The sequence below is a fragment of the Micrasema longulum genome, unplaced genomic scaffold, assembly GCF_059751315.1.
Source record: "Micrasema longulum isolate JH-2025_06_02 unplaced genomic scaffold, ASM5975131v1 h1tg000127l, whole genome shotgun sequence".
NCBI classification, from domain to species: domain Eukaryota; kingdom Metazoa; phylum Arthropoda; class Insecta; order Trichoptera; family Brachycentridae; genus Micrasema; species Micrasema longulum.
Genome location: NW_028277333.1, coordinates 1416560 through 1441798, shown reverse-complemented (window position 1 = coordinate 1441798; position 25239 = coordinate 1416560). Strand labels below are relative to the sequence as shown.

Sequence of the window (25239 nt, the reverse complement as noted above, 5' to 3'; positions counted from 1 at the left end):
CTCTTTTATATTTTTAAGTACATATAAATAAATAAATAATACTGAGTACACTTAGATTACGTATACATTACAAAACACACAATAAGTTTAGTTTGCTTAATAGTAATAATCTTCATTTTGAAAATACCCAGATATTCCATATATTTTAAATTTAGCTTATTTTACCACAGATTAAACAGCTTGGCTGTTACATTTAGGAGTTAAACAAACTGTAATAAATATTACTACCGTGATGAAATCATGTCAAATATCAAATTGAAAACTGAGATTAATTTTACAAAAGGAGGATATGACATAAACACACAATATATTTTATATAATGTAAACATCAATATTACATATTTGTGTTACAAAATCAAATCATGAACTACTAAATCCTGAAAAGTTGTAAAACTTTAGCAACTTAATATTTTAAGCAAGTGGTGTATTTTTTTCTTAAGAAATCAGTTCTCAATGATGAATTTTCTCATTTTAAAACAAAAATACTACATAAAACATTTTATAGATAAGGAATCACATGACATTTATATTGACTTTGCAATTTATTATACACAGCCATATAACACAAATAATGTTAGGTATTATGAGTAGGTATTTAAGAAGAAGTTCCAGGGTTGGAATCGTCGAGATCGCAATCCATCGGTGTACTCTGGAAATTGTCTTCGTCGACACTTATTTCTTGAGACTCCAAGGCTGGAACCAGTGGAGATACTACCACTCCATCCCATATAGTGATTTCACATGCAATATCTTTTTCTGAAACCAAAGGGCACATTTATTAACTAAGTGCTAAAAGTTTTTTTTGATTTGGACATTTTGTGCTTTGAAATTAAAAGTCACATCCGAATACAATAATTTTATAAAAGTCTGAGTTCAATTTTATAGTTCCGAGGTATGGTTTTATTTTTTAGGAAATTGCATACAGTAAAACCCAAAAAAAACAGTTTTTTTTATTTGATTTAAAAACAAGATGCTAAAATTATTTTGTGTAAAAAAAAAAACGAAAATAGAATTTTGAATTTGCATAAAATAACATACAGTAATGTTTTATTTATATCTGTTTTTTTTATCACTTACATCACTTTTTTTTCTATGGTATCACCAAAAACAACTGTCATGTAGATCGCGAAAAATTGTTTCCACTTTTATTATTTTTATTATGACAACAATAATTAGGCGCATTATTACTCTGAGTTTTTAAACCCTATTTTCATAATTATAAATATTTATATTGTATTGTTGTAAACATTGCAGTTTAATGATATTAGAACTTTCTAAACGTTTGTCAACTGCGTATCATGATTTGTACAAGTCAATATGACGTTTTTGTTCAAATTAAAACTATATCTTAAACACTTAAACAAAAAGGTCAATTACACTGCACCTGCTTTTAATTTAGGTTAAGACAATAATTTATCCTTTATTAGTTTACTTGTTTTTATTCTTCATTCGTGTGGCACAAGCGGTGGCGCGCTGGCCGCGGCATCATTATTACGACATAATTTTGGCTTTTTTGACACATCAAATGAATTCCGAAACATTTTAAACGTAAAACCGTGGTGATGAAAAAAGTAAAAAACGTGAATTGAGGGAAATATTTGTATGAGAATGTATGAAGCAAAATGGGTCCTAAACATTTTGGTATAAAAAGCGGGAAAACATAAAACCGAGGAACGTAAAAACGAGATTTTTACTGTATTTTTTAAATGAAAATTTTCAAATCATATTTTTCTGGTGTCAATGTACCCACTAAGGAAGTTCTGTTAAGGTGTTTTGCTAGTTCATGTTTACATTATTGAATCCAACAATGAATTTGAACCTATTGGTTGTGGTCTTGTGCTAGTGTTGCAGACTAGACAGAGACCGAGGTTCAAACCTCGCTCAACCACAACTCGATTCCCCTTTTCTAATCAAGTTATTCACAAATTGTTCAAAACGGCCCCCGAAATTGAAAACGCAAATATTTATTTTCATTATTTCCCTATTCACAACCAGTGGTACATAGGGCACTGCATTGGTGCTCCAATTGCATTACTCTATAATGAATAAAGACTCAACTTTGATTTCAAACATGTTCAACAATTCATCAATCTTTATATGCCCACTAGGAATCAAGGCACTGATAACGCATGAATATTCATGCTACACTTTCATCTCCTAGTCTTACCTTGATTAAAATCTAGAAGGCCAAGAACATATTCATAGCCCCCGCGCGACAAAATTCGGAGCAGAGTTTGTGCAGTCATGGTTACTTGGTCCATCTGATCGGGAGTCAGGCAGGAGCCGGAAGTCCCGCGCGGAGGACGCTGCTGCGCTTCTCCAATCGAGTCTGGCAGGTACAGACCTGAACTCAGCAGTTGGAGGACACGCCTGTAAACATACATTCAAATCTGTGCTAGCAAGTATTTACCAGTGTCTGATCTTATGAATTTGAATGGAGGTTGATGAATTTAAAAGGTAGCTAGCCGCCTTTTCAGCTTTTAAAAATAATTTTATTTTTGACAAAAAAATACATGGGCATTAAAAATAAGAAGAAACTGACAGACATTAATATATTAATATCCATTTGTGCCTTTGGCCCTTTTCATGTAGGCAATTTCTTGTAATAAGTCACTAAAATAATTATTATTTCACACAAATATTAGGGCTATGTAATAAAACTGACAGATTGACAATTCAATTCCGAAAATTTAATATAATGTTTAAATTTTGATATTTTCTTTTTGCATGCTTATTCCTATTTTGCAGGAAAAACTTATTATATTATTAAAAATTAAAATATAGCTAAAATACTATTTTTACATTACAACTTGCCCTTGTTGTATTCTGTTTATAAAAGAATAAATATAATTATCTTTGCTTGTTAATTTTTTTTTGCAAATTGTTCTTAATTTTTTTTAACTGTTTCTCAAAACATCAAATTATTTATGCAATACGATGGATAGACAAAAAGCCTATTCATCTGTTATCAACAATTCACCCAAGTGAAGAAATGACAGACACTAGAAAGACTGACCGACAGACTGGCAATGCTTTGCAAAAACCCAAGGTTGTCATTGACTATAAACGTGGCATGGGTGGAGTTGATAGAAATGACCGATGCTTAACTTCCTTTCCATTATGCGGAAATACTCCGAGGGTTACAAGAAGATATTTTTTTACTTAGCAGACATGGCATTATTCAACACATATGCGTTGCATAAAAATATCTCCAATGTAAAAAGACTTTCATACAGTGACTGTACGATTGATGTAGCTAAGAGAATTTTTGAGCACATTACTCTGCCATCATACAAGTGCCGTGGGAGAGTTTAAGGAGCAGTATGCTCTTTGCGACTACAAGCATTGCAATGGGGACACTTTCCTAGGCAAATTCCACCAAATCCAGTCAAAAAAAACCCATCAAGTTTATGCAAAATGTGTTCCTTGAAGAAAAAGAAGAGCTAATCTTGATGGGAATGTGAGAAATGTTTGGTGGCTCTCCACATGCCAGAATGCTTTAAAGCTTATCACACTCTTCCAAAAATACCCGGGGATGAGCCATAATAATCTAGCTTACGAACAAAAAAAAAAATTCTTTAATGTTTTACCATTTTTATTTTGTGTGTAATCGTATGTCTTAATGTTATTGTAATAAAAAAAATGTGTCAAAATTAAATAGTGTGTTGTATGAACAAATTATGTCATCTTTATTAGTGGTGCAATGGGTTAAACAATAATAACAATAAAGTTTGCAGACTAGCTGGATTTCCTCTCTAGGGAGTTATTTAGATCTAAATTTGTTGCAACAGAGAGAAAACATTTTTGAGAAGGAAATATGGAGGTCTAGGCATTTACAGGGCTTATGATCTGTCAATGTTACATAGTGTCAGTGGCGGTATTTCCATAGAAGCCCATAAGCCCGGCTTGCCTAACAACTCCAAAGAAAAATTACCAAATCTGAATCAAATAATTAAAAATACGTTATTAATGCATCGTCGTTTTCAAATTATCGCGCGTTCGTCAGCGTTTGAATCATAGATTAGAAGCATCTAGCCGACACGAGCCGAGCATATGATATTATTTGCAGCGTATCGGAAGTAATGAAAAATCGAATAGAATCGGAAATAAAAATGTCTACTTTTGTTTCAGTAATTATAGATGAAACGCCAGATATTAATAATAAAGAACAATTATGTATGATATTCAGATATTTCTCTGGAAATGATATACATGATCGATTTTTAGGATTTATTGACATGTCCGAAACCGAACCGCAGATGTACTTGCTGAGATTATTATGCATTACATAAATATTTATGACTGCAAAAATAAATTAGTTGCGCAAAGCTACAATGGCGCAAACGTCATGTCTGGGGTAAGAAACGGAGTGCAACAAAAAATTAAAGAGTTTTGTCCTCAGGCTATTTATATTTGGTGTAATGCCCATATATTAAATTTAGTTTTATCCAAGTCTTGTAGCAGAATTATTGGCGAAGTCAGTTCATTTTTTTCTGCCCTTCAGGCTTTGGTTCATTTTTTTAGCAACAGTACAAAAAGATCCGCTTATTACGATAAATTTTGCAGCAAAAAAATACCACACATTTCTGCAACTCGTTGGGCATACTCATCGCGTACTGTAAATATTATATTTGAACAAAAAAAAAAATCTTATTGACTTATTTACTGAAATGGCTGACAATCCTCAGCAATGGGAAGGTGATACAAATTTGTCCGTGGAATCTTTTTATAATTCTTTTAAATGTTTTAATTTTAATTTTTTCTTGGAAGTATTTCACGTAATATTTGAAAAAACCGATAGCTTGTATAATATCATACAAAAATTGCAAGTCGACGTGGGTTACTGCAGCAATAAGATAAAGGAATTTCATAAATGGTTGAGTACTGATTTTCAATCCCAATTTGATAAAATATATGTCGTTGCATCGCAAAATAATTCTGCCCCTCGCTTAAGACGAAATGTATCGTGTGCTCGTACAGAATACAAAAGAATTTTCATCCAAATTATTAATAACATATCTTCCGAAATTAATGATAGATATTCTGCATTATTTAAACTCCATTTTTTTTAATTGCTAAACAACAAACTTTACGACAGATATAAACTGAATTTTCCAAATACTGAATTTGAATCTTTAGAATTACACTACGGTAATCATTTTGATAAACAATCATTGAAAAATCAAGTAATATGTCTGTACTCTTCTTCAGAATTAAAGGATTTTAATGTTTTTCAGCTTGTAGATTTTATTAACGAAAATAGTCTCGAAGATGCATTTTCAGAGTTGCTAAGGTTAGCTCATTTGGTGGTCACTATACCAGCTACAAGTGCTTCAGCAGAACGCGCATTCTCAGCTTTAAAACGAAAACACACGTACTTAAGAAATACACAAGGACAAAATCGCCTTTCCGAACTCTCTATGATAGCCATAGAAAAAAAAAACCTTTAGCAGATCTCAAACGTTCAGTGACTTTTTATGAGGATGTTATAAAATCGTTTTTGAAAAATAATAGGCGGTTCGCTTTAGAATACAAATAAAAATATTTTAGCACGTTGCGCAGCTATTTTCGTCTAATTTTAAATATAATATATTAGGTACGGGTACCTATTTAATAATATTAAAGCTTTATTCATAGTTCATAATAATGTTTGGACCAATATGTTTTTTTTGGGTTATTATTAATTGTTTGTTTTCCTATCTACAATCTATCAAACTGATGTATACACTTTATCAATCATTCTTGTTGTATTATATGTATATGTAATATTACGTATAATATTTTGCAAATATGCACTTTATCAATCTTTCTTGTTATATTTATACGTATGTATTTATGAGTTCCGATGATGATTATTAAACACTATGCAATCTATGCATGCCATAATATGGTGATGGTACTTATTGGTGATGGTTGATATCTGAAGAACAACTTTCATATAAACATATTTTATTATAGTGAACATTTTCTTTATTTAAAGGTGATGGCTATCCCTTACAAAAGTTACGTTTATGCATATTTTCACACTTATTACAATACAATGTTTATCTTTATTATGCCTTCTGGGTGCTTACTGCTTACTGAACTGGGAATGGTAAGAAGTGAAGAAATTATAGGTACATCATGTATTCACAAAAGTGAAAAATAATGGGCTTGCCTTACTGGTTAACCCTAGGCACGCTACTGCAAAGTGTGTAAAGAGGCCACTTAAACCAGCAAATGACGGGTCATAAGGCTTGTGTGCCTAGACTTCCATATTCCCTCCTCAAAAATGTTTTCCCTCTCTGTTTCAACAAATTAAAAATTATAACAATATTCACAAAAATATCAACTAAAAGCTACGTATGCAGTTAAAGAGTTACGCATCTGTTAAACATCCGCAATAATAATGTGGAACCAGATGCAGATCTTCTAAAGTAAGCTGATGTTTCACGCTCCAATACAACTCTGATAGGAACCTCACTGCTATCCGCCGCCCTAGAATGCCTCTTTATCCATGCCAATCGTGGTGACGCAGCCTCATGCCTCGCGTCCACATTATTTCAATGTACCGACACCGCCCACGCGCTACCCGCAACTTTGACGCTGCTACCCCGAGTCACACCGCGTTTGCAAATGACGACGCTCACACGCTACCCGCGTCACATGCGCAGTTAAACGCTATCAAAGCCCAGATGCCGTTACCTCGCGTCGCCCACTCATCGGCCAATCCGCAGATGCCGCACTGTCTAAGTGCTCGAGAAGCCATCTTCGGGTAATCGTAGTTTAATCATAAGTCCCAATATTAAGAATTCATTTAAGACCAAGGATTGAATACTCCAATTCCTAAAGTTCGATTATATTATATAGACAAATTTTATTCTTATACGGAGTTGTCACTAAGCAAACCCTTCCTCTCAACTGTATATCACAAAACCATCTCGAGGGGGTACCCAAAAGAATCCAAACTAATGTTGTGGTATGCGGAGTTTCTATAGTACCGGGTTATGCTGGTACCTTTGCTGGTGCCGTCTCTTACCCAGAATATATTTATGTGGGTTAGCATCTCCCTTCTGGCCGGCGTTACATAATTCTTACCCTTCTTTTAATACTGGCCTTTTTTAAGGCAACCCTTTTTATCTCTTAAATTGGTATTACAACCGTCACAGGCAGGGAAATATTATTCCGTTGTTTCAATTGACATCGAACTTCCGTTGGGCTCCCGAAAGACAAGCCTTTCAGCACAGGCATCCGGCACGAGGGTAGACTTCATGTCGGCAATTACTAACCTATTACTACTATCCTTCGACCGAGCAGTTAGCGGGAAAGATTCAGAATTGGCAGGACTTTAATTCTCCCAAGGTCATTCTGAAAATGATGCGCGGCTTTCGCATCTCCTTTTTTTTTAAAGCCCCCGTTGGTAAGCCCAAAGAAATATCAACTAGTATCCTTCGAAACAAAAACATTCAACGATGTCTCTTCAAATAAAGAATATGTTACAGTCGGGTGTTCTAGAACCGAGAGACAAAGCTGCGGGATTCTTGTCACAAATGTTTCTTGTGAAAAAGGGCAAAGGTTCTATACGTTTTATAGTAAAACGGGTTAGAAATTTCAGAAATTAGATTTTTGAGGAAAAATGAAGGTACATATCATCATGGTTTATTTACAAAACATATTTTTATTCTATTCGATTTTGCCTGTATTTCAAACTGGCTTTTTTTTAAGGTCCTAATAGTAGTTTGCAAACGTGTTTTTGTTCTATTTTCTCCCACAGGACGATTCAATATGGCTGATACCTTGGTGACATCTCTTAACACATGGTAAACAGCAAATACGGGGGACCAAATTTTATTCTGCTTTCCAAATTTACACCCGAAGTACAGTTCATAACCTAATTTAATAATTGAGGTTATTTTTTTTGAGGCTTGAAAGTCACTTCTCCACAAAGATAAAAATAATTGTGTTGCAAATTGATATGCACTTCACAAATGGCAGTAATGAACAGTTTAGAGAATAACGCATTATTCCCGAGAATCCGTAAAACCCCATAAATTCTCACCCGGAAACCCAGTCATCTGGTTATTCCCCAAAATCAAATTTACCCAATCTAATACACTATTGGGTGAATAAAAAGGCATAGTTAAAGGAGCATTGTTTCAAAGTGGCTTCAAAAATTAGAAATTTGAAGAGTTGAACATAAGGGGCAAGATATGCTAATTTGGGAGTAAAACATACAATTACTAAAAAAAATTGTGCCTTATAGATACATTCTGATACCATATTCAGATTCAGCAGGTAAAATTATATAAGACTTGTTTTGTAACAAAATTATTGTTGGTCAGTGTAATTAAAAAAATTGTCTCTTAGTCCCTATAGCAAAATTGTGCAGTAAAAACATTTTTGCAAAAAATTGAGTTTACATAGTATGTATTGCAGTCACTGATGATATGGTGTTTATGGCAATGACCAGTTTTGAATCATCGAGAGATACACGCATACCTCACCCTAACAAAAACGGTTTAATGGTTTGGCGTAAGAAACATTCCAAATGTAGATAACTTAGATAATTTCACAATAAATAAATTATACACATTTTTTTTAAACCTACTTGAAGGCCAGATTTAGAGGCAGAGCCTGAAGTGATGGGTTATTCATAATGGCGTGATGAGCAAGAGTATCCAACAGCCATGGCTTCAAGGAAGAGAGCCCAGAATGTCGAGCGCATAAGTCCTTTAGGAGACGGACCAGCACCTAACGAAACAGTAAAAATATACTTTTAAAAAGTTAGATACCCAGCTGCATTTCAAAAATATATTAATTTCCCTTTAAATATAATCCATTCAAACAGAAACATTCTGTATAAGAATTTTATTTTTTAGCCAACAAAATATGAAAAGTGAGACAATTAACTTTGTATTAACTTGATTCTGCAAGCTCACAACTTTGACAGTTTAGTAAAATTACCCTTATTACCTTGATCGACGAATGCTGAACGTTTTCTTCAAACCATAAAGCGTGTCTGAGAGCCAAGGAATGACCATGTAAAATATCATAAGGAATATGGACCTAAAAAGAGAATATTCAAAATATAAAATAAAAAAATAAGTTTGTCTTTTGAAAAACACAACAAAAACATTTATAAGAAATAAATACATTTGAGATAACAAAAATAAAGCAGACGCTGGTAGACATCGGTGGATCACAATTCAAACTCCGGCATAATAATCTGCATTTGTCTGAACTAGGTCTTTACTTGTTATCAAGTTGCTTGAGTAGCCAATATTTTCTTTAGCCTCAAATTTGTGAAAATCTAATAAAACAACAAATTAAATAATTTTTTGAAGCAAGACTTTAAATATTAAATCTTTACACAGGCAACCTCCGTATAAATTTACTTACTCATTATGATGTTTACTATTAAAGATGGATGTAAAATTAGAATATAACTTGTTATCATTTTATAACTGAATGCATGATTTCATCTTGAGGATTGTAATTCAATTAATTTCATTCACAAATTTAAATTAGAGACAAAATTATTTATAGGCTCTGAGTTTATTCTGATACATATTTTTTTCATATTGTTAAAGAAAAGTTGCCTGCTAAACGAGGATATGCGATCATTTGTAATGTGATAAGGGAGTTACAATTTTGACCCACATATTTACCGAATCAATATTGTGCAGTACATATTTCAATAAAGTTTTTCACATACTTCAGTAGAAATTGAAAAATAAAATTACACCCACTAATTTTTATATTTTCTCTTCAGGCTTTCAATTAGGGCTAAATTGTTTTCGATGAGATTTAAAAGTGTATTGTAGCAATATATAAATAAGAACAAAAACTTTATTGAAATGACTGTGCTTATCGACTACACTCACTATATTTCGCATTAATTATGTAAGTAGAAATATCTCTAGAAAAAATCAATTAAACCCCCTAAGTGAACAACGAACTTTTTTATTTTCTTAGTAATTATTAAAAATATTTAGTTTTTTTTATTTATATAATTATTTAAACAGAATATACTGAATATCCAGATAAATAAAAAGCATTATCAAATGACAAGGGTCCAGAGAGGGTTAGGGTTTATTGAAAAAAATAAATTATATGTTAATAAAATTGACTATAAAAAACACTATTTTTAAAGGACTAATTGATTTTTTATTAAAAAATTTTAGGACTTTACAAAATAATTGATGAACCGGAATTGTATAATAATATCTGTGGCTAGGATCTAAAACGGCCAGTGTCAAAAACCGTAATATCAAAGGAGAGTAATTATTTAGCCAAGTTGTGTTGTTTGACTTTTATAAGAAATAATATTAATAAAAAACATTACCACATACATAAATATGTGTATACAAAATAGTTAACGATATATATTTTTTTGATTGACATCAACCCTCTACAAAATGTTGATAAGAAAAATATGAAATCTGACATTAGCCTTTTTAGATCCAAGCCACAGATATATAGGTAATATTAAATTTAATTTAAGGCACGTATGAAATTTTCGCAATTGGCTAATATTGAGTTTGCAATAACACATGTATAAATTATTACTAAAGTCATTATCACAATTTTTTTTTATACAGAGTAAAAAAAAATTTGTGAAAAAAATAAAACAATAAATAACCAAACAATAAAAATAGATTTAACAAAAGCGTGTGCATATGTTTATGAAAGACGAGGACAAATAAAAGAAAGTCATGAAAAAAATAACATTTCCCCAAATAACAAGACAGTGACTCGGTAATACAGGTAAAATTTTATATTTCCTTATAAAACAGCAGTGTTTTCAACAAAGGTGAGTACTTATATACATGTGCAGTGCACTGCCCAGTAAAATTATCATTAGGGATTACATGTATATTTAATTTAATACTAGTGCTAAAATATCTAGCGGCATGGTCTTAACAAGACAATCATCGATATGGTAAACATGCATATTTCGTTTTGCACAAGCTTTTGCTCTAATTTAGTACGAAAATGTTCAAATGTGGCAAAACCGTTACTTGAACCAGACTGACTTTTTTATAGCAACAGATCATGCATTAGAAGAAGAAAGCAACACCTTTACATGCACAAATAGTTCACTTGCCTCACTGCCTTTAAACGTGCATACTGGTAGAGTATTGGTATGAATTTCCAAGGTTAAGTCATTTACAATGTTAATGAGTTTAGAACAAAAGCAATGGATTTTTAAAAATTCCGATACACATATTGTCTTTGCACATATCGCATATTTACAACACCATATTATGTATGTAATATTATATACGAGTTTAATATTTACAAAATGTATAATTTATTGTGTGAAATGCAGTTATGTAGTATTTTTGGTCAGAAGCCTCATGTGGTATTCAATACAAATAATTCAAACTAAAATTGATAAAATTTTCAATGGAAAATTACCATATTTTACAGATAATAACAATTCTTCTAAAATCTACTATGGATACAGGATCAAAAACTAAAATGAATTTATTTGAGTTGCTGTCTTATTGTTCAGGCCAATTAACCGGCATTATGATGGTACCAAACATAAAATATTCGCTATGAAACTTTGCAAAACCGCTACCATACAAATATTAATTCATCATAAAAGTATGATAATATTTGTCAGGCATTATGTAGGTAGATCTTACATCCGGTTTAATTTTTCGTAGATTTTGGTTAATTGTGCTGACCAGAATTCTCACAGTAGCCTCTCCGTTTCCAATACAAAAGCCTCTCTTATTGACGGATACAGTCAAACTCGATGGATTACAAGCTGGGTCTTTCTTGAGAAGATTCATTAGTTCTTTTGCCACCTAGAATTAATAAACAAAAGTACTTGATATATTAATTTATTTAAAAACCTGAACTTATTACATATTCAATGTTTTTCCTGTCAATAGAATTTTCTAGTTTCTCTTTGGCATTTAGAGTGATATTTATTTTCACATAATAGTCATTTTCCTTATCTGCACCCAACAGTGTACGTATTGTACAAGCACTACATTGATATTTTAGTTGCAGTCACAATAATATGTATTACACAAAAATATATAATGAATTTGTGGTGGTTAGTAATATAGAATTTTTATGTGAAAGGCCATTCAATATTCAATGCTGTAATTGAATCTGAAATGCATTGCATTGTAATACTTGCATAATACAGATTCATTAATAAATAAAAAACATTCAATATTCCTTTCCCGCACTTAATGATGCATAGGACACTAAATTTGATGATGGAGGTAAGGTAATCAGTCTTACGCTTCAGGTGCCAGTCCAGGGACTAAGAAATATTCTGGTGTAAAAACACCTTTATCAATAAGTATTTCATGTCAACCATTTCAGGAATCAAACCTGAGACCACTCGCTTGGTAGGCAAATGCGCTGACCATTTAACCACAAGGTGGAAAAAAAATAAGATGCCAGAACTCTGGGTATGGTGAAACTAAACAATATGTTATTAAAAATATAATATATACAATTAAACCTCACCCTGCTTGAAAGGCTTTCAACCGCCTCTTTGGTGGGCAGTGTTTTGAGAACAAATATAAGATCAGCAACATTGTTTCCTTTCACCATGGTCCCTTGCTTGAAGGCTCCAACATGACGGACGGTTAAGAGTTGCTAGAACATTTCAATTACAAATAGTTACTTGACATTTTAAACACATCTACAGAAAATATACTCCTGATCGTAAAACACATTACTTGCTTGAAAGTTTAAAATAAATTCTTGTATGGTAGTACTGGTTGAAATGCGTTATTTTTTTTACAGTAATTGAAAATGTTAAGTTTTATTTGAATGTACATGAAACCGGGATGTAATAAATTGTTAAAATATTACAACTAAATTGAAAAAAAAAAACAATTATAATTTCTGTTCATTTTGTTTTAATAAGAATTTTAACTATACAACTTGAGAGCAAATTTTGTATTTTTCTATTTGCATTGAGGTAACAATTTACTAAATGTACAAGTATTTAGTATACTTAATACATAACTGCTATCATTAAAATAAATACATGTTTTATAAATAGTTAAATATATCATTAACACAGTTACGTACAAATGAAGCAAAGTTTCCAGGAACAACTGCCAAATTCTCAATGACGGTATCAATCTTGGAGACCAGGTTCATGACAGCAGCCTGTTCTGCTTGAGTTGGAGTCAGCTCACAATGTCGCTTCATGAGTGCCTAACAAATGAAACAGTCAACTTGTATTTGGGATATCTGGGGTATAGTGTCACTATTAGAGCATTAAGATGAAAGGCTTGGAGGCCGTAATACTGATCTATTTTTTTATTTTTGACAAACGTATAATATAATGAAATTAGGGCCTTTGGATTATCAAAGTGTTTACTCATTTGAATTATGAAACCTAACATGCTCAATGCTTTGGAGGTAATTTTATTGATATGCGATTCAAAAGGTAGTTTTGAGTCTAAAACAATCCCAAGATCTTTAATTTCGTGCTTTCTCATTAGTACATTATTGTGTAGTTTGTTATCAAAATTAAGAATTTTTCTTTTCCTTGTAAATGTAACACCGATAAATTTATTAATATTCAAAAACAGTTTATTTTCAATACAATAGTCAGTAGACTATTAAGATCGTCTTGATCGTCTCTCATGAGGCAATCTTCTCGATAATCATGACAATGTTTTATTTAAATTTAAATGTGACCTATTGAGGCGTGGTTAATGCAATGGACCGTTTTTGGGGAATTCAAAATTATAAATAAAAAAATATTTTTTATCCTATTAAGAAAAAAAATAAAAAAATATCTCAGCAGTATTTCATAGACCCTTATTAATTTAAAATTGTAAAAAAAAAAAATTGGGATATTTCTTTATTATAATTGTGAATTGACCAAAAAACGACAGGATATGTAAAAAAAAAAGTGGTATCAAATGAATGACATAGAACTGGATTTTGAAAACATTTCTTTAGGTGTTCTAATCAGATATTTATTTCCACGTTTAATGGCGAATAGGGCACAGCATTGGTGCACCAACCGTTGTTTATCTTGATCACTTTTGTTACAATGTCATGAAGGTAGGATGTTTAGTCTTACGCTTTAGTCCAGGGACTATGCAATATTTTACTTCTAGCATGGTAGGCAAACGCACTGAGCAGGCAATAATTTTATCAACAAAATGTTAATGTCAACTAATTGAAAAAAGAAGAGAAGTATGAATAAAAACAGACTTTCTCTACTGACATTTACTGGTAGAACAGCATTTTAATAATAATAATACAATTACTTTATTTGGGTTTTTCCACTTTTATTCATAATTTTTACCAGTGACTGTTCTGACAATGTCGGTCATGACAAAACCCATTCTCCGGTAAAAGTTATAAATAAAAGTAGAAAAATAAAAAAATATTCTTCTTTTTATCTTTCCCTTTCCCAATGGAGGTTGGAAATCATGGTAGCAATTCTTACTTTGTTGGCAGCTTCCCTGAACAAGGACTGAGTGCTGCAATGGAACCAGTCACATAAGTTCTTTAGCCAAGAGATGCGCCTTCTACCTGCACTGCGTCTTCCTTCAACCCTTCCCTGTAGAGACTTGTAAAATGTTATATTTTTCGACTCTCATCACATGCCCAAAGTACTCGAGTTTTCTTTTCTTTATAGTCTTCGGTACTTCCTTATCTGTCCACCCAAGAGATTTTCAATATCATCCTGTAGCACCACATTTCAAAGACTTTGATCTCTTTTGAAGTGGCTTGGGTGAGCAACCAAGTTTCGACACTGTAAAAAAGTACTGAGAAGACGTAACATCGTACAATGCGCATTCGGAGGCCTAAACTGATGTTTCTACTGCAAAGGAGGTCACACTGTCACGCATCCTGAAAAAGCAAACTTGCGTCATCTCTATTCTGACTGTGATCTCTTGTGAATGATCCCATTTATTATTCAGCCTGCATCGTAAACATTTATATTGATGGACGTGCTCAATAACCTGCGCTCCAATTTCTAAAATATATTTCTTAAAATTATTTAAATTGAAAAGAACAATGACCAAAACAACAATACCTGAAATAAAATTGTATCAAGATCCCCATATTAATATTTTAGGCTTAAAAAAAGGTTTATGCTATTTTATATCACCAATATGTAATTTTATCAAACTTTTAAAATATATTATTCCACCAGCTTCATACATTTTTAAAAATGATTTTGTTTTTTTCATGTGTTGCTTCAATTTCTATTATAATGTACTAAAAACATAAATCAATATGTTAATACTCTCCCCCTAATCAGTAATAGGATCACAACCAATCAGTATTGGAGTTAAATCCATTTTCAGTAGGTCAGTAATTAATTCAAAATCAGTATATGTTTAACGTTTTTTTTATTTAAATTTACTTGACTTTTAACCGTTAATATTTAACCAAGGGAAAACCAATCCATCCCTTTTACAAATAAACTAAAAATATGGGCCAGATTAAGTAAGATTATCAAATAGGTCAGTATAACAGCAGAATACCTTAATTCATTTTAGATCAAAGCCGATTTTTTATGTCTAAAAATGAGGAAGTTCAGTGATTTTGAAAATATTTTTTATTTGTTAATAGACTATCAAACTGAGCCAATTTTTCAGCGCTATAATTTTTTTTTAATTTTGTATTTCTGAAATTACTCCGTGTGTAGTGTCTCAAATTCTCTTCTGCTTCTTGGTCGATTCTGCCGATTGGTCAGTTGATGTACCGTAAACCGGAAATCTTTCACAACTCTCTTATCATTGGTTGATTCGTATGAACTAGTGATGTCGTTCAAAGTTTTTTTATTTGTATTAAAATATTTTTAAATGTGATTTTAGTAAATTTTCAAGAAACTTTGCTGTGTAATTGAATGCTCTAACTTTTACCGCGTGTAAGAAAACATTTTTGTGTCAAATTTACCGTAGGGCTGAAGTTCCTCATTATTTTTAAATATTGTAATTATTAAAAAAAATATAATATCCTAATGCGGTCAGGTTCAAGAAATTTATCCTCATATTAATACTACTTAACGCATACAGTAAGTATCTTGATAATAAGTCTCTGTATTCTGTCCAGTCAATGTTTTTCTTGAAATAAAGAATTCATACTTAGAAAGCATATTTACACCTATGGACAAAAAAAAGTTCGCACTTACCCCGCTATCCGTAATTCCCAGTTTACCTGACTCTATTTCTTAGAAACGATTTTATTATTTAACAATTGCTTTTGTTTGTTGTTAAGGAATATATTGGCTACACATTTAAAGTAATTACATTTTTAAAGGCTTCATCATTCTTTTAAAAACTACGTCTGAAGAAACATCGCTACAAAAATATGGAGAGTTCGGGTCAAATGTCTATCGCGGTAAAATCAAAAATTATTACTCTGTCACAGGAAAATATGTCGAATCGTGAAATTCCTCGTAGAATCAGTTTCTCGGAGTGTTCTGTGAGAAAGTTTTTTAAAAAATTTGTTAAACCGGCTCTCTGGAGCGAAAAAAGGGAAGTGGTCGGCAGCGCAAGACAACTCCTAGAGAAGATCAGCTGGTTGCCAAGCTTATCAACCAAAATCGTTTTCTAACTGCTGCAGAAATACACAGAGAGATCCAGTCTACGTGCCAAACCACGTTCTCGGTGAGGACGGTTTCCATAAGATTATTGGAGCAGGGGTTCCAAGCAAAAAGTCCCGCAAAAAAACTCCTTTTAACGGAGAAAATGAAGAAGGCTCGTCTAGATTGGGCCAAAATGCACTAAAGTTGGACAATAGACGATTGCCAACAAGTCATTTTTTCCGATGAATCTAAATTTAATGTGTTTGGTCCAGATGGCAAGACGATAGTCCGGCGAAAACTTGGCGAAAGATTTCACCCTAAATGTATTACCAGAACAGTATAGCATTCACCCTATGTCATGATATGGGGGTGCATGACAGCTCATGGTTTGGGTCCACTACAGATAGTCCAAGGCACTATGAATGCTATACAATACAAAATTATTTTGGAAAATCATTTGTTTCCTACAGTTGAAGACATTACACAATTTAGTTCAAATCCTTTATTCCAAGATGATTCTGCGCCTTGCCATCGAGCTCGATCTGTGAGTATATAACTTTATTTTATAAATTTAAATTGTTGTAAATTGGTTTGTAATATCATATCTTTTTTACAGGTAACTGAATTCAAAGAGTATTTTGGAGTTACATCACTGAGTTGGCCTGGAAACAGTCCGGACCTTAACCCGATAGAAAATTTATGGGCAATAATGAAACACAAAATTGCGAAGAAACGGGCCAAAAATACCCAGGAATTGATTAAAATCATTAACCATGTTTGGGAACATGAAATATCATTAGATATTATAAATAATTTATATTTGTCGATGTCAAACAGAATTTCTTTAGTGATTAAGAGCAAAGGCGATATTACAAAATATTAAAATACTATCGAACCCGAAAAATTACTTTTATTTTTATATTCTTTTGTTTAAAATATCGGTCTGTTTACCCTTCACACAAATCTATTAACCAAATGTAATTATTTGCGATTGCCAATAAAGACACAGTGCCATAAATCAATTATGTCGGGTACAAGAACGATGGTAACGGAGCTGCTACCTGGAAAAAACCCTATTTATAAATATATTTTAAGCTTTTATTTTTATATTTTACTTGGAAACATTACTTAGTCATCAAATATACAAAAATATATATTTAAAAAAATCCAAGCAATTGAGAATATTTATTATTTTAAATTAAGAAATTTATTACAAGTGCGAATTTTTTTTTGTCCATGGGTGTACTTAATTACGAGCCAAATCTATAGCAAGGTAAGGAATTTCGTTTTTAATTAGGCAATCCATCCTAGGGTGGATAATTTGTTCTACAAAATAAATAAAAATAGGAGGGGGAAGCACCAAGAACTAGATGTTTACTCCATTTTTATAAGTCAGAAGTTATTACCTACATTTAAAAAAAGGGATTTTTACCTGAGTGAACTCAGTGTCATCAGGCAATGGACGCACTCTAGGGAATGAAGCTTCGCATAAAGTGAGATCAAATGGAGGGCGAAACACAGGGCGGGGAGCATATGAGCGACTTCCCCCCCTTCCTCTTCTCATAATGCCTCCTCCACGAGCTCCGCGCACCATACCTAATATATAAATCATAATAAATGTGCGCCACCCCACCACATTTAAAACAATAGTTGTAGTATTTATATGAGAACAAAGCGCATAACTCAATCACAGCAAATGTTTCATTTTCACGCTTCACCACTAGCAACGTTAGGAACGGAACAATCTTGAAAACGATTCATTTTTATAAAAAAATAATTTATTGTTATGACACCGTGAGTAAATAAAATAAAATAATGATACGTTTTGGCATGATCCACTAAGTCTAGTGACTTTTCTGACAGAAGAAAACTATAGACCAATATCAATGTTATCTATTGTTTCAAAAATATTTAAATCTATTATAACAAAAAAATAACACCTGTTTTTAAAAATATATTGATTGATCAACAAAACGGATTTCGAGCTGCCAAATCCACTACAACCAATCTGCCTTTTTATACTAGTGCTATCACTTGTGCTCTTGAAGACGATTTTCAGGCTGATCTCCTCTATACAGACTTTTCTAAAGCTTTCGATAAAGTCAATCACACAATTCTTCTGGCTAAATTACAAGCTATTCATATAAGAGATCCTTTATTATAATTTTTCAGGTCTTACCTAAGTGAAAGAAAACAGTTGATTCAAATTAATAATTCCTTGTCTTCTCCAATCACTGTTATGTCTGGAGTACCTCAACCTTGCTCCATTATTATGAAATATTTTTATAAATGATATTATCAATGCTTTTCAAAATACAAAATTCTGGCTTTTTGCTGATGACAACAAGATACTTAAACTTATCAAATCTCTCAATGATTGTCTTCTTTTTCAACAGGATATTAATTGTTTTAATGAATGGTGTGACATTAATTGTCTTCAACTTAACATTGACAAATATAAAATAATATCTTTCTCGTGACGAAAAAAACCTATACAATTCACTACAAGCTAAAAAATATTTCCCTTTTAATGGCTTTGTCAATAAAGGATCTTGGCATTACTTTAGATATTAAACTCTCCTATCGTGAACACATTGATAATATTGTAAACAAATCTAATTTATTTATTTATTTATTAAGGAAATCATACATTATTTATATAAATACAAGGTACAAAAGAACAATTCAAAAAAGTAAGACCGATTACAGATTTCACATGAATTTATTATAAATGCAGGAGGAGAGTGGAAAAGTAATTAAATTCTAAAAAAATATTAAATAAAAAGTACATAAAAGGGAGAAGACATTGCATAGCTACAACTATACTTTCCTCCCCTCTCTCTCTGCTTCCATGAACATTTATATTTCTTAGTAAAAATTCACAACTAACAATAATTAATTAGATGCAGGTGTACATATGAATAAGTAAAAATTAAGAGTTGAAATTAAAAGTTAAAATTAAACATTTAAATTAAGAGTTAAAATTAAATGTTTAAATTAAAAATTAAATTTAAAAGCTGAAATTAAAATTAAAAAAGTTAAAACTAAAAGATAAAGTTAAAAGTCAAAATTAAAAGTTGAAATTAAAACTTATATCAATAAGTTCATCAAGTTTTATCAATAGAATGACAACAGACTTCAAAAATATTAATACCATCAAAACTCTTTATTGCTCACTAGTTCGACCCCATCTAGAATACGCTTCTCCTATTTCGTTTCCATTCTACAGGACTCATATTGACCACATCGAGTCTATCCAACACCGTTTTCTAAGAAAAGTGGCATGGTTGCTCGGATTGCAAAGGGGTAATTATTTCTATTTTGAAAAAGAGCAATCTCTTAATCTGTCTTCATTGGAGAAACGTAGAGCTGAGATGGACCTTATAAGTATACATTTTCAAAATACTCAATGCTGTTGCAATCAATGTCCCATCTCTGTTGCAATCAATTTCTTTTCATGTTCCCAACTATGTCACCAGGGCTGGTATTCCAAACGCACTAGAGACCGTATTATCTCGTGTATTTTGTGTGTAAATTTTCTGTTTTTGCGTGCCGCGAAAGTGGTTCAGAATAGCAACTATGAAGTCAAAATCTGTTATTGATTAAATCTCAATGCATACCAAATGTTCAGAATGTGTAGATTAGTCAGTTCATCACACAACTTGGAATTTTCTTTCGGCTTTTCGTAGATCTCTTTGCCACTAAAACAGCGTGGGATGAAGATGGATTGGCATGGTTTAGCCCGAAGTCTTATATGTCTTTCGTTTTTATGAATATATTGTATACCATTATTGAATTGCCCTTGTTAGTCTTTGTTACATAGTTCTAAGTTCTTTTTGTTCAGTTTCTTGTTTATGCGTTTCTTCATTTAACTGTTGTAATTGGCTTAGGCCGTATATATAATAAATATATAAATAATTCTATTTCAGATCTGATCTCCAAGAGTTCTGCCTGTAATGGAGCGTAGGGTTCTCATTTGTGCTACTCTGAGAAGGCTTTTTGTCCTGTTGGTGGCGGCTCTCACCTCCATCCCATAGGTCATGATGGGTCGGATGCATGTCTTGCATATCCTGACCTTACTTTCAGTTAGCATGTGTTTGTTTCTCCATACAGCGTCCTGCAAGAAGCCAGCTTTAGCTGTGGCTTTATTAGTCTGCGCTCGTACTTTACTACATAGGTAACTGTTGCTGGAGATCTCTACACCGAGGTATGTGAATCCCATGACTTGCTCAATGGGTATATTATCGATGATCAGTTTGCATCTGAGCAGCTCCTTTGATGTCGTTTAACACTTTGGTTTACTGATGAAGATCGTCATATTGTATATTTTTGGAGCAAGTTGAAACCTATATAGCATTCTCTGTAGATCATTTTCGTTTTCTGCTAATATTGCAGCATCGTCGGCATAACATCCCATATTTATTCGTTTATTTTTTATTTTGTAACCCAGGCCCAAAGAAGTTACCTCCTCTATTATTTTATTCATAATAATGTTAAAAAGGAAAGGACTGAAACTGTCTCCCTGTTTGATACTGGTTGCAGTGGGTATCTCTTTTGTTAAGTCTCTATTTGCCTTGATTATTTAGTGTCTTCCCATTTTTTTTAATCTTATAAATGGTTTTGATTATTGATGCAGGAATATCGTATTCTGTTATAATGTTAATGACAACCTCCAGAAGAACTTTGTCAAAAGCATTAGTCAAATGTATAAAACACATGAACAACAGTTTATTAAACTCCAATGATTTCTCCTTTAGTTGCCTTATGATGATTATTGCATCCGTGGTTGACCTATTTCTTCTGAAACCTTTCTGCTCCTCCCTATTACCGTATTTTGCGGACCATAAGACACTCCTAAGTTTATTTATCGATTTTTAGAAAGAAAAAAAAAATTTCAGACCATAATACTCACCCTAATTTTTGGTTTATTTTCTGAGCAAAAAAGCTAATCTTATGGTCAGAAAAATACAGTAACTATTATTTGTTCCAATTTCATTTTGATTATACTTGTTAGCAGTTTTAGAGCCAGCATTCAGCAAGGAAATTCCACTGTAATTTTTTGGGTGATTCTTTTGACCTTTCTTAAATATCGGTATTGTGATGCTAGTGCACCATTTTACTGGAATTTCACCATGTGCCAGTATTTTATTGGATAGTTTCCCAATTTCAATAATTAGGTCCTCTTCTGCATATTCTCTGCATAGTCTATTCCGGGAGATTTTATATTTTTGAATTTCTTAGCAGCACAAGACATTTCCGTTCCTTTGACAATTTTAGGTGCTGTCACAACTAAGTTCAATGTTTTGCGGGACTCATCATCTCTGTATAATTCCTCAAAGTATTTCTCCCATGTTTCAGCACATAGTCTTTGAATACTCGTTGACAGATTTCTTTTGATTTTCCAGACTTTTCTCTGTGATTGTGTTTCATGTCTTTTGTAAATTTTATCCAAAATTCCTTCTTCATTTTACAAAAGTCTGCATTAATTCTATTTCCAATTCTTTATATCTTCTGTATGCCCACACTGTTGGTTTGCTTATATAACTTTGTAATAGGTTAAATAACTTTGTCTTTTTTCATTTACCAGTTGTTTCATCTCACTGGAGAACCATGGTTTTATGTTCCGTGCATTGACATGAATGTTAATTTGTCTTTTGCCTATAGCTTCGGAGGATGCGTCATATATTTGATATATATATGACGCATCCTCCGATCTTTCTTTTTCATACAATTCTTTCTCTGTTTTTGATGTGTATTATTATTATCTTATCTCTTTCTGATATTAATTTATCAAATATTTTTGTGTACCGTATATTATATTATTTTCACATATATACTTACTGTTAACTAATTTTCATTATTTGTTTTTAACAATAATTTGTTGATACTGTTTTTTTTATACTTATAATTATATGAAAATGTATTTATTTTTTTGTTTGAATTCTTTACAAGTTATTTACAATTTGCTTTTTAATTCAATTACTTTTATTATATCCATTTTTTTTTTTTCTTTTTTACTATGTAAAGTTTCACTTTTTATTTTGCATGGCAGTATGCTTCTTATTGTTTCTAAATGTATACAAAAAAGCATTGTTTATCTTTTAAATTTTTACGCACTATGTTTGTAATTACCTGAATATTTTTTGTAAATGCCCCTTGGGCGTATTGTAAAATTAAATAAATAAATAAAAACACATGAAATCAAACATGATGATTTATTGCGACCTTAAGCATTACCCAAAACACTTAATTAGGTAGAATTGACCAAACCGTAATAGTTTTTTTCCGTTTTTTTAACACTTTTATACATCACTAGATGTTTAATCATCAGTGTGGCCATTATCTGAAGCGAAGTGTCGTCACATTAAAATAAAATAAAAATTCCCAAATTAACCACTCTCCAGGGGATATAGAAGATTCAGAATATCACCCCAGGCGCTTCTATATTTTGTACAAAAAAAATATCAGAAGTGCCCTATCTTCAGAAAACCAGCCAAGTGGTTTTTGTTGACTTTTGTAGATGTATTTTTTTCTGAATCTAAATGCGTATAGGTGCTCTTTTTTATTACTTTTTGTAATAAACTTTCTAAACATAAATAGTTCGATCCACAACCAGATTAAGAAAATAGGAGGGGTAGAATATTAGTTACCTTTGTGGTGTGCATTTAATTTAAGATTTAACCTACTATTTATTTTTATAAAGTAATACTAAATTCCAAGGTTTTCATTTAATTTCTGGTGCAGGCGTATTTCTCTCAGGGGTATCCCACGATGTTGTTCATAAATTAAAGATGTCTTAAATTAATACCAAACCAGTGTGACACTACTTTCATGGCCATTCATATTTTTGGGATACTAGGTTTTAATTTAAGAACTGCATATTTTTATGTCTACCATAACGTATCTACTCTACATCGTACATTCAGCTGCTAGAGTTGTATTTTTCTCATGTTTATAAAAGCCAAGTAAAAAACAAATAAAAAAAGAAAATAAGAGATTTTGAAGGCAAACTTCGACCATCCTCGGTTTTAGATTATTGTGTAAATAATTTTCACAAATTGTAAGTAAAAAAAAAAAACAAAATGAAGAACATGAAAATATGGAAGCATCAATTATTGAAGATTATTGACAAAAATTCTAATGAAAAAATATTAAAATGTATTATTTTGAAGTGAAAACACAAATTTTTAACTTTTCGCCGTTGTGAACGGTTCACAAACAGGTGCTATATTTACATACCTACCACTACACAGTAAAATAATGATTTATGGGCTTGAATTTTCACTGCACATTCTCTTGCGCAAGGTAGGTCGAAATACTGCATTGCATAATGTACGTACTTTTCCCAGACAAGCTTAGTTATAACCTCAAAAAATATAAATGCGAACGATTGCAATAAATAACTACTCAATTCGCCGCATTAAGATTAATTAAAAACTCAAATCAGATACGAAAAATATCCAGGCTTCACTATTTGGTATGGATAGCGTTATTATTGAAATGTAAAAATACCGGTAAAATATATTTACATCTTTTTTTAAATTGCATTAGCGGTTGTTTAAATTGTAGAAAACATTGTTTTTATGCAATACAGTTACAATAAAATTGTATTTACTTACTATTATTGGAGAGGTGTTGAATATTGATGCTTTTCTAGTAAACTACCGGTGAATTTAGCTTTTTAATGTCAGAGCAGCAAAATCAATAAATACAAAGAATGATCCACTGAAAATCAAACAACGAACTGATTGACACCAACCCCCTACCACCACTTAGTAGCTGAGTAGCAACAAACTGACAAATGACAAACGCCTGCACAGGATACAGGGCATACAGGGTGCTAAGCGCTCTAGTTGACAGTGTACCTGTTGAATTGTTTTGATTGGCGAAGCGATAATACTATAACATCACTCATTGGTTCCACTGAGTTGAAAGCGGAAATGGTAGCCATTTTAGAAGTCACTTTACACACTTTAATAATAAATTAATAACTCTTCATTTTAAATTACCTTTTTAATGAATTGGATTCTATTAAAACAATTAAATTAAAATAACCCACGTTTAAGTGATTGTCAGTAATGCATATATTTAGGAAGCAGATAAAAGCGAAAGTTTTCCGAAGCGCGCCATTTCAGTTTTCTGACAGATGAAAAACATACTGGCCGCGTGTAAAAAATCAATAATTTCGCATTAGAAACATCTTTTATCTCCTTTAATGTCTGATATTATACTTTATTGAGGCCTTTTACCAAACCTTAATAATACGTATTTTTAATATATTTAAAAAAAAGGAATAACCCGCCGAGTCTCTATTTAGATTCTTGTTAGTAGGCGGGAAAGAGAAAATATGGAAGGAGTTTATGAAAACCAACTCAACCAAAGCGCCTGTCTAGCCGAAAAAAGTTACATGTATTTACACATTATCTTAAGCATATAAATCACAAAACCAGAAAGAACAATGAGTTACAAAATGTACACAAACATAAAAATAATGTGAACATACAATACCATAAAGCAATAAGTTTCAAACAGAAATGATTGTAACCCCAAAAATTATTCAAATTCGAAGATCCACCAAAACGCAATCTTGTATGAATATTGTACAGTGTATGTTATACAGTGGTTTATTACACACGTTTGTAGATACATGCATTAAAAACTAAATGCAAATATTATTGAAGGGGGACAGACTCTTACGAGGAAACGGCTTGACG

General features: G+C 31.9%; 1 protein-coding gene across 1 annotated transcript; it reads right to left on the bottom strand.

Annotated features, from left to right (window-relative positions):
- Positions 1–237: 237 nt before the first annotated feature.
- Positions 238–24286, bottom strand: LOC148284363 (interleukin enhancer-binding factor 2 homolog). The gene is made up of 9 exons (XM_088240856.1): positions 24145–24286; positions 17958–18121; positions 13051–13179; positions 12478–12609; positions 11634–11798; positions 8953–9045; positions 8588–8730; positions 2168–2370; positions 238–756 (listed from the first exon to the last, which is right to left on the bottom strand). The coding sequence occupies exons 2-9, from the start codon at positions 18117–18119 to the stop codon at positions 596–598; spliced, it is 1188 nt and encodes a 395-aa protein (XP_088096982.1). The 5' UTR covers positions 18120–18121; positions 24145–24286; the 3' UTR covers positions 238–595.
- Positions 24287–25239: the final 953 nt, after the last annotated feature.